This window comes from Balaenoptera acutorostrata, chromosome 6, assembly GCF_949987535.1.
Source record: "Balaenoptera acutorostrata chromosome 6, mBalAcu1.1, whole genome shotgun sequence".
NCBI classification, from domain to species: Eukaryota; Metazoa; Chordata; class Mammalia; order Artiodactyla; family Balaenopteridae; genus Balaenoptera; species Balaenoptera acutorostrata.
Window position 1 is genome coordinate 102,936,811 of NC_080069.1, and position 10,956 is coordinate 102,947,766.

Genomic DNA, 10,956 nt, shown 5'->3' on the forward strand with positions numbered 1-10,956 from the left:
ACCATACTTTCTTGGTGGCTGTTTTTCCTTTTTTAATTTTTTTACTGTAGTGTCCTCAGCCAAGCGCAGGGACTGAATCTCATAAGCGTGCAGAGATTTTAGCTGCATGAAACTGAACTGACAGGGTCTCAGATAAAGGGAGGAGAGCACAGATCCTACTGAATTTGGAAAAGCCAAGTCATCCTGCCCTAGCCTTTGAAACTTTGGGTCTCTGTGTCTACTCAGAAAGAAAGCAAGCAGTTCTCTGTGGAATTATAATAAATACCGGGTACAGAATGAATTCCTCCTCTTCTCGACATGACAATAATCCCTCTCCCAACAAATCACAGTCCAAGATGGCAAAGCAGCCCCTTAACAAAAGGCAAATCTGTTTCGGCTGTGCTGCTCCCTGGGTAAGAACTCTCCATCCTTATCATCTGCTGATTGCCGACTGCTGGAGGGGGGGCCTCGTTTAATGCTCCCATAATGAAACCTGCCTATAATGAGTAACTCCCCCTATCTGCTCTGCTCTAGAAGCAGTTGATAGGCCTTCCCCAGCTGCCTTGCTTTGCACCTAACAAAAGGTTCGCAGATACCCACCCCGTACTTCTAAATGCCCCTCCTTCCCTCGCCAGAGACCCGGATGAAATAGAATCCTGGTGGAAATAACATTCTGGGGCAATGATGTTTGTTGTCTTGGCTGTCACGCAGCTGGAAATCGTTTTCTTGTTTCCCATTCATAATAGCCCAACCTTCCCATCTCTGGGACAAGAACCCTTTTTTTTTGTCTGTTTTTGGGGGTTTTTTTGGCCGGCCACATGGCTTGTGGGATCTTAATTCTCCGACCAGGGATTGAACCCGTGCCCCCTGCAATGAAAGCGTGGAGTCCCAACCACTGGACCGCCAGGGAGTTCCTCATAGCACGCTGCACCGATTCAGGAAGAGCCATGCAGGCTTCTGGGACCTCAAACGTCTGGCCCACGGTGGCAACCTCAATCACAGCCTCTCTAAAACGAAAAGAGGCAAGAGAGAGCACATGCACGCACAGACACATACCCCACATGCATCAATATATATAAACACAAACATTAGGTTTGTATAAGCAAAAGTACAAGTATGGAAGGCTGTGTAACAAATTCATGACAGAGGGGTTGGTTACATCAGACGGGTAAGCTAGAAAGAGCAGAGGGATATTACATTTACTTTAGACACATCTGTATCATTTGAATCATTACAAAACCCCCATCTTTCTATAAATGAATGCGGCTATCTTCTTCTGGTGAGAACACTTTCTACTGTGTTCATACCCGAGTGACTTAAACAGGATGAGTAAAATGCATTAACGAAGCAGCGTTCACTGTGGCGTGACCTCAAAATAGGTCTGACTTCCCACCAAGGCTAGGTTTGGATTATTCTAGGAAGCGAGTCATCAACTGAATATAGAACCTCAAACACAAATTGGGTCACAAGTAAGAATATCTGAAATAAGAAGGAAGCAAGCCAGGGCTACAGATAAGACACAGTTATGTCTATCTCTAGACTTGACTAAGAGGTAAACTAAGAGGTAAATCTGGGCAAAAAAAGTTTCAAGTTTATAAAACAAAAATGAGAATACCAGGATCCATCTCTTCTCATCTTGTTAAGAAAAGCTAACTGACCTGAAAACACTGGGCCTAGTTTGAAGAAAACATTCCTCAAGTTGAAACTCAACAAACATGCTCCATATCTGAAGATGTTTCAAAAGAACTTCAGTCATTAACATAATATGATAGAATGCAAACTCCTTGAGAGAGGGGACCTTCCATGTCTTGTTTCCTACTGTTCCCCAGTACCTAGTAGGTGTGCAACAAATATCTACTGCATCTGGAATAAATGAACAAATTAAAGATTAAGGAACAAGTAAACGAAAACTAGAATTAGCAACCAGATAATATCAGTGCCTATTCTTATTTTACAGATATAAAAAGAATGGAACTTTGACTCATTCAGCAATAACAACACTGGAAATTAAAAGCCTCTTGATTCCCTCTATCTTGATCACCTTTTTCTCTCCTGTGTTTCTTGCTTTATCTCCTAGGTTCCTCCCAGATCTTAATCTCCTAGGAGCCTTCCCTCACCCTCACCCCCACCCCATGCCCCTGAGGGTCAGGTGCCCCTGCTTGGTGCTCCCACAGTGCCCTGAGCTTATCTCCCTCGTCACACCTGTTACACTGAATTGCAATCATCATCTGTTAATATGTCGGTAAGCTCAGCTCCTGCTGGAGGGTAGGAATCCTGCCTTATTCATCCCCACTCCCTGCCTCCATCTAGCACCTAGCATGATGCTTGGGTTATAGCAGGCGGTCAGTTCAGTGCTGCTAGGGGTAGAACAGAACTTGTTTCCTCTGCCACCAAATCATTTCTCCTTCCAAAGAGCCAGGAGTATCCTTCTGTTAGGGCCAAGTTTCAGAATGAAGGCAGCTTGGGGATTGGTCAAGAAGAACCACTTAAACATAGAGGAAGAAAGTTGAGTATAGCAGACTTACATGAAATCGAGTCCAGTCTATTGTTCTGAGATTTAAGAAAATGGGAAAAAAGAAAACTTGCTAAAAAGGAATGGTTCACAGTAGCCCTCTCTGTATAGTGAATCCTAAACCTTAAGAAACCAAGGCACACATGATGGCCATAATGAACAAGAGTTCCTTTAACAACAGTTTCAACCTTGGAAATCCCAGCCCAAAGAGATCCATAACCAGGTTTTATTAGTCCAACTTTCTCTCTTTCAGAGAAAGAGGCTGGTTTTGAAATCCCTTTCCTTTATCTCCATATTAAAGAAAACAAACACAACCTGATCTACCTCATTCAGGCTTACACATATTTGTTTTAGCACTGGACTAAAGTTAAGAGTCTGCCCTGTCCTTACATCACTTTTTTTTAAAACAGTACCACAAAAATCAAATAAATTATAGCCTAAATCCATGCATGTAGTAAAATAGTCCTCTCATTTCTGAAAGAAATTTGAATGTTACATGAACTTCAAAGTTGAAGTTTCTACAGTACTGATCAGATGACAGGAGCCAACATCCAAGGATTGAGACAATTTTCTTTGCTCCACACCCCCAGGTCAATAATAGTAACAACAACATTACTTTGAAATCATACCAACCTGCTGGAAAAAAAAAAGGCAGGGAATTTAAATAAAATCACCAAAACCAGCACTCTCCCTCCCCCTCCTAAAAAAAACCAAAAAACTTTGAGTTACTTCAACTTAACTAATTTAATTAATTGATTAAACGTGCCAAACCCAAGTTCCCTTGCAGAAGATAAAACAAACTGCTGGGAGGATCATTCATTCAAATTGTATTCAGAAGACAGTAACAAGCAGCTGACCTAATCTCCTTTCATCATCTGTCTCCTTGTTAGCCCAGCACCTCCAGATTCGAAGGCAATTAGAAGACTTACTCAAATCAGCTCCACCTTTGACATGCAGCTGAAACGCCACCCACTCCCACCTTTGACACAGAGGTATTGCGGTGTGAGAGGAAACCTCCAGAGTTGCTGGAAGTTTCTCCCAAATGGAGCCCACAGAGATTCTTCCTGTCTGAGAGATAATGAGCTATACACCTTCGCTCTGGGGAGTTAGGGGAAAGAACAACAACAACAACAACAAAAGAGGCAGATGACCAGAAAGGAGGTTGTCAGAGAAGCATTCGTCTACAGCATTGGGCAAGCTACTTCTATTGGAGGTTAAACTTAATAAAGGGTCTTCGTGGTTGCGTCAGCCCTCACTGCAACACCAAGGATGCTTCTCCCCTCTCCCCAACATCACCCCCTTACCTTTTACAAGGGCGTTAACCCCATTTCTAAACTAATAATAATTCTCTTCTGTGCTGCAAATATTCAACCACTGTGAAATACTATGTATAACATAAACACAGTCAAGAATGTCGGTTGCCATTAGATTCACGTTTCAATTAGCATTAACTAGCAGGCCCTTCCCTAAACAAAAACAAAACAAAATGCTTTCTGGTCAGCTCTGAGCCTGGAGAGCAATTTTAACCCACATGCTTCAAGGGCCTCGCAAGGTCCAGATGTAACACAGTAACATCATTAATTTTCACTAAATTAAATTTCTCAAAAGGCCACTATCAATTTGGGGGCAATATTCTTTATTCTGTAACCTTTCTATAATCTGGATAAGCTGGCAGCAGTGCCCTGAAACTCACTTGGCATGAGTTACAAGGGTATGTAATGGAATCAGGGCTCAGGCACCTCTCAATCATTTCAGCCCTCTCTATGCCCAGTATTTGTGACTCAGTGTCTTCCTGCGTTGTGGGGTTAAACCGTACTTCCCCCTCCCTGTCCCTAGGTAGTACAATTCCTTAAAATAACAGCCAAGGTCTCCACAATTTATCGCCTTGTATCTTTCCAGCCTTCATTACCCCGGACTCCAACTACATAGTTCACTCCCCACCATTCATCTTTTAAGAGACACATCATTTTCATCCTTCAAGTCCCTTCTGTGAAGTCTTCCCCAGAGACAGAATTTAATTTTCCATTCCCTGGCATGCCAAGTTTCTTGGATTCTACAGCTGCCACTTAGTTATGCAACCCAGCTGCTATATATTGAAGTTAGCTGCATCTTTTCCCTCTGTACTGCAGCTCTTTCTAGAGCCTCCCTTTTCTCATCCTTGTATCTGCCACTGTCGAAGGAATTCAGTAACTGCTTATCCAATTAAAATTTCCTCCTTTTCTCCCAACTTTCTAAGGCATCCATAATAGCTCTCCATGAGATAGCTAAATAACACTACAGGGATTTGGAACATAGCATGGTATGTAAACATTAGAAACCAAATAAGATGCTGAGTTAGCAAGGCCACAGCAAGCTTTCAGACTTTAAACCAAGTTTTATCACATCACACTTCACTTTTAAAATACATCATGTTCCTCAAGTGTGTATGCATATAGGTACCAAAAAAAAAAATTTAAATAAAAGGGAGACAGGCCACACATCAAGCACAGATATTAAAATCATGACCTCAAACTAAATTTCAGGTCTTGTTATTTGGACACTTAGAGCTTCCCAGTGAAAATGATACAGTATATTCTGCCCAGGTTGCAACTTTCCTTACTAAGCATTTGAAATAAGATTCTCCTGCCTAAAAATCATGAACTTCAGACTGACTGTCATTATGTATCAAAAAGACTTAGCAAGTGAGAGTTTTACTTGCTTTGAATTTTCCAGTAGATCTAACAAGTCAGAACAGATTCAGTAAAACCTTGAGAAGTCTGTGGTAGAATCTTCTTTTAAATCAAATTACTTTTCGGAAAAGATTAGCTTCAAATAAAAATAGACGTTTCAAACTCAGGTGTTGAAAGGGCTGCCACTTACATTCCCATCTCTGGTAACTTTTCCCATCACTCGCAGAGATTTCTGAGGCCCACTGAGTGCCCTCAGCACTGAGCAGCAGCTCGCCTCTTGAGAGACAACGATGCAAATGGGAAGTTGGGCAGGTCAGATTACAGACTCCAAGTCAATTTTAAGGTTAAGAAGCTCACCCACTTTAATAAATAATATGGGTAATGGACGACTGACTGGGGTGAGGTGGGGTGGTATTATTGATGTCCTTGTGCAGGAGGAAAGAAAAACCAGGGGAGAACCGACTCCCACCTCCAGGTTCTTCTCCCTCCAGGCATCTCCCACTGCTTTTCCTCAACCCTCTTGGCCTTCCTGCCCTCCCCCCTTACCTCCCAGACTAACAGTTGACACTTCCCTTTACTCTCTTCCTACCGTTCTAACATGGGATAACCACCCTCCAGTTTGTAGTTATGGGGGTGGGGGGAGCTGGAAGGAACAGCAGAGATGATCAAACCCCTCCATTTTCCAGATGAGGACACCGAGAAGGAGGACCGGCTGACCTAACCGGCTAAAGTCGCACCGCTAGGGGACGTGGTGTGTCTGTGGGCTCAGATTATGATAACCCAGTCCTCCTGCCTGGCCCCTCAGCCCGGCCTTCCCGCCACACACTACCTCTTTCTCTGGCTACTTGGCTTCTTTATCCTCAAATTAAATGGTATCAAGAAAAATGCAGCCTTAACAATGCCGATCGTTATTCACAATTTTGCTTTTGGGGCAAATATGCTCTGGCCTCCCCAGAACTGGAGAATCAAGGGCAGAAACAAATGGATGACATTATGCATGTGTGTGTTAATGCAATTTAATTCGGTCCAAATAGCCATAACTTCAGTACACACCCTCTTTCCTTGGGGCTTACTACTCTTATTTGACAAGGGAATAGTTTCTTATGAGAATGAACTTAGCAGTTTTAAACCAGCACGGTCTCCCTCTGACCCGAATTGCAAGCTTTGAATAACAGACCTCCTGCTTCACAGTTATGCTTAGGCTGGGCAAACGACACTTATGCAAATAGGTGAAAAACACGGACTGTTAAAAGCCCGAAAGAATAGAGGATTTTGCTCTCATAACTGCAGTCACCTGTTTTCAAGATTCATGTTTGTAAATATGTATCTATTCCAATGGGAAACAACGCGTTCATAGTGAAACTTTAACAACCCAGCGCTCGCTGGAAACCCACATTTACGAAACCTCCATGGATTTCAACAACAAAAAAGAGAAGTAGCAGCAGAAAGCAGCAATCTCAGGCCCCAGACTGAAGGCAGCAACAAGTCCTGGATACCGTCATTCTTACACATCAAAGTCCAAATGGCAGCAAAGAAAAACAAGAATAAATGGGTAAATCCATTCACAACAAACTAGTCCTGCGCACACGCGCGCGCACACACACACACAACGAGCCCGTCTATTTCAAAACCACCAACTCAAAGCCAGGTCCCTCCCTTGCCTTAAATTCCCCAGTTACTTGATAAACGTGTTTGTTAGGCGTCCGGACAGAAACTTAAGTTTAAAGTCCTCAGGCGGGGAGAGACCGCTGCGTGGCCGGTGAGAAGCAAGTGGTGGGGAAGCTCGGCGCTGCAGGGCGCGGGGACCCCCGGCGGGCCACGTCCACCGGGATGCGGCTTGGGGGTAATGTCGAGCGCCTCTCGCCAGCCTGCTCAGGCCCCCACCCAGACCCAGGTAACCGGAGACCACCTACGTGTCACTTGGGCGGGTCCCGGCCGCTGGCACGGGGCACAGCGTGGGCCCCGGGGAGCGCTGACCCGGTTGGGAGACGGGAGGGCCGGCGGCCCGGGCGGCTGCGGCCACTTCCCTCCCGGGGCTCGATCAACTGGTTGGCTGGGGAGGCCAGGAGCGCCTCGCCTCCTGCAGGTCGGCCCGCGAGCATGCACACCCACCCACACCCGGCACAGGCGCGCGCGTACACACACACACACACACACACACAGCCACAAAGCCCGTCTACCGCAGGACAGCGCGATCCCAGCGCGCCGTTTGGCGGCGGAAGGGACCCGGCGAAAGCTGGCTCCGCGCTCAGAGGGCACCGTCCCCTCGCGCCACCCCGCGCCGCGCCCGTCCCTTTACCTGCGCCCGCCGCCGCCGCGCGTCCGGCTCCCGCCGCCCCCGGGCTGGCTTCAGGCTGCGCGGTCAATCCCCGCAGCCCCCGCCCCGCGGCCCGCCGAGCCCGGCCCTCCGCCCGCCCCTCGGCCGTCGCCCGGAGCGGGGCCGCCCCCTGCGCCCACCCCGCCGGGGTCCCGCGCGCGCGGCCGGGAGGCCGGGGAGGGCTCGGCGGCGCCGGGGCCCAGGCCGCCCGAGATCCCGGCAGGCTCCGCTGGGGGACAGGGGCGTCGCGGCTCCGGGAGCGTCAGCCGCCGCTCGGCCCCGACTGCTCCGGCTTTGGCGCGCTGGCAGGGCGGCGGGGGAGGGGGGCGCCGAGGGAGGGCCGCGGGAGCAGGGCGGACGCCAGCCCCCTTCTTCCTCCGCCTTCTTTCTTTTCTGCAGGCTCCACGTAGCACAAGTCAGCAACTCCCACACCCCCCCGACTCCCTCCCCCTGGCTCATTCCCTTACCTGGCGCGATGCCCCCAGAGCCCCTACCCTCTGTGCTCCTCCTCCCCCATCCAGTTGCCGGACTCCCCGCCCCGCCTGCAAGGCGGGGGCGGAGGGTAGCCCAAGCCTCCCATTCATCATCTTCCCACCGCCCCCCACCCGGATCGGACCCACCCGCGGCTGGAGACCCACGGCCTCCAGCTCCGGATCCCCATCGCCACCCGCTCCCGCGCTCACCTCTGCGACCGACAACTTACGGGACTCGGGCGGGCTCCCCTACACGTTGCATTTTCATTTTGTCGCTCTTCTCTCCCCACTTGAAAAGCTCTGGAAGACATCGCAGGGCCCGCAAAATCCCCGATGTCTGGCCTCTCCCGTAGTTCCGTTTCCAAACTTTCCCGGAGGCACAGACTTTCTCCCAGCGCAGCCTTCAAGTCGAGGCTGCAAAGAACGCAGAGTCAATTTTGCTGCCGGAAAGGTGCACACGTTTCCATTTCTGAGTTTTCGATTGCCTGGGTCTGCAGACCAAAGCAAGTGTGACTGTGCTCCCCTAGTTCTCCATATCCATGATTATAAATTTCTCTTCCGCTTTCCCAGTGTAACTTTGCAAGTGCAATCAATTTAGAAGAGTAATTAAGGGCGGGGAATACACACCTGGAGGTGTGGGCGGGAGCGGCGCAGGACTACGGCCTGGGGATGGTTCTCGGGAAAGTGGCGGCCACAGAGATTCGCCCAGGTTCTGGAACAACACCCGGTCCACCGGGGGGCTCTCCAGCCGCGCCACCCCCTACCCACCTCCCACCCTTGGCTTCCTGGAGTGTTGGCAATTCTCTGCCTCTAGCTCCACTGCTAAAGCCGCGACACAACAAAAGTAGCAGCTTACAAGTAAAAACTGGGCAAACTCTAGCCTGAAACGGCACGTGGGGTCTACTACAGCAGTATGTCAGGGAACTTGGCAGGACTGATACAACTACATATAAGAAAGAAACGCAGAACCAGGAGGGAGGGCTGCGTTGGTGGCGGTCACTCGGTAACCCTGGGCTTCGCAGAAATGAGAGGTCACCGGAAACCGCACAGGGCGGGGAGGGGAAGACTTCTTGGTGGGGATGGAAACGTCTCAAGCTTTCAGTGAGGTCTGCTTCGAAGAGAACGTGACCGTCGCCCGCAAGTGACTGCTTCGAACCTTGACTGAGTTCGTCTTGCGGATTTCACAGGACGCTCAAAGCTAAACCCTGACTGCTCATCCATTACTATCTGAAGCTGTTTCCTTTTTCAAACAATGTATCAAATCCCCTTGGTTAAAAAATCAGCCTTAAACAACTCTGCTTCCTCTCCTTTCCTACCAATTTATCATTTATTTTATAATAATCCATTAAAATGTGAAAAAATAAAAATTTTAATACATGCACGGTGCTAATATGTTCATTTACAGCATGCAGAAATGCATATAAAAACTCTCTTATCGCAAAAATAATGAGAGCTGATCTTAAACTCTAAAAAGAAGATACCAGGACAAATAGGAAAATGTCCACTATATAATCTAAATATAATAAAAAGCATATATTGGTAAGAAAAGAAAGACTATACTGAAAGGGACTTTTGTTTTCCACCATAGCTCTACCCACCTCAGAAAAATCACTTAGCTCATTTTCCTGTCTTCTTTCTAGTACACGCTCTCTGTATTTACTGTTGGGTTTCTCAATACCAAAACTTCTATATCTAGTAAAAAGAATATTTTAAAATTTTATTTAAAATAATTAAATTATTATATTAACTACAGTAATAGTATCAAATAATTAATTAATTTACAAATTAATTATTTCAACCTTTCACCCTTCCTCATAAATCAAAGATAAAGTGCAAATGAGTTTCTTGCCTACCACTCAGCTTGAATGTTTTCCCAGGATATTGATTTTACCTCTTACCATCTTAAGGAATATGGTTGCTTCTGCTTTGACTATATATTAACTGCCTTAACTACTCTGTGGTCCTTTCTAACATCAAATGAGGAGTTCTGTCCACACAAGACATGTATTCAAGAGTTCCAAGTTATTCGCTTTAAAAAACTTTCTTTCCTCTTTATTTGGCCTACCATGGCCTAGAATGAATTGGAGAGCAAAGTACAAGGTCAGCCTGGACAGACCTGTCTCCCTGACACATGTGGACCTGTCTGAATGAGACTGCTCTTCACCCAGTTTTAGTTTAATAACTTTAAAATCAACTGTAGGTTGTATGCCCAGGGTAAAAGGAGAGAGAAAATGAAATCCAATACAGAATCCAGTTCGGCACAGAGATTAATCCATCAAAACTAGTATTGTGTTCCAAACGAGCCAGTTTTCTCATCTGTAAAATGGGATAATAATACTAATAAAGTCTATTTTATCAGGTTCCAGGTTGCCTTTAACGAAGTAAGATAATATATTTGAGCAGGCTTCTTCAAACACAACAGTAGGTGATGTTATTTCAACAGAGATGCAGAAGGATACCTTGATATACTTTCTTTAATGTTTTTATCTGTCTGTGGCCCCCTTGCCATTCAAACTGATTCCCTTTCTTGGATAGTCATCTTAATGCTTTCTGTCCTAACCTTTCTCTCTTATCCTCTGCCAAGCAATGTTTCTCTAGATCTGTTTCTTCAAATGACTTCACCAGAGCCAGAGGCCCAAAGATAGCTGGTGCTGTCAAACATGAGAAAAAATATTTTCAGCAAAATGAAGAGAATTTGAATGAGGAGTATTTCAAGTACAGTTTACATTAATATCTTGATAACTGTAGATTTTGTCAGATTATTGCTGTTATCTAGTGGTCCAAGGACTATAATTTGCAAAGCATTTAGGATTGAAACATTGGCTGTCACTACTTTTGGCTCTGTTATTTGTTCAGAAGGGTTTGCTGGTCATGCCAGTTCCCTCTGCCTTCCCACATTCCCTTCCTTCTGGCCAAAAGCCTTTGAAATTTTCTACTAGAGAGTAATCAAAACTATCAGCAAAAACATCTGTTGGAAACTTTCCCTCCAGTCTGTTAATGTAGAGA

At 46.4% G+C, this 10,956-nt stretch overlaps 2 protein-coding genes across 6 annotated transcripts in view; one reads left to right on the forward strand and one right to left on the reverse strand.

Moving 5' to 3' along the window:
- LPAR1 (lysophosphatidic acid receptor 1) overlaps positions 1-8,308 on the reverse strand; it is a 159,277-nt gene extending 150,969 nt beyond the window's left edge. The window contains exon 1 of one of the 5 annotated variants that reach the window (XM_057548950.1): positions 8,181-8,308. The gene's annotated coding sequence lies outside the window, so the exon portion shown is untranslated. Of the gene's footprint in view, positions 1-7,073; positions 7,261-7,459; positions 7,893-7,944; positions 8,004-8,160 lie in introns of those variants that run through there. The other 4 variants (XM_007178218.2, XM_057548951.1, XM_057548949.1 and 1 more) reach the window with 4 other exon arrangements.
- On the forward strand, positions 6,942-8,548 carry LOC130708501 (uncharacterized). The gene is made up of 2 exons (XM_057549162.1): positions 6,942-7,054; positions 7,877-8,548. The coding sequence occupies exons 1-2, from the start codon at positions 7,007-7,009 to the stop codon at positions 8,546-8,548; spliced, it is 720 nt and encodes a 239-aa protein (XP_057405145.1). The 5' UTR covers positions 6,942-7,006.
- The last annotated feature ends 2,408 nt before the right edge of the window (positions 8,549-10,956 follow it).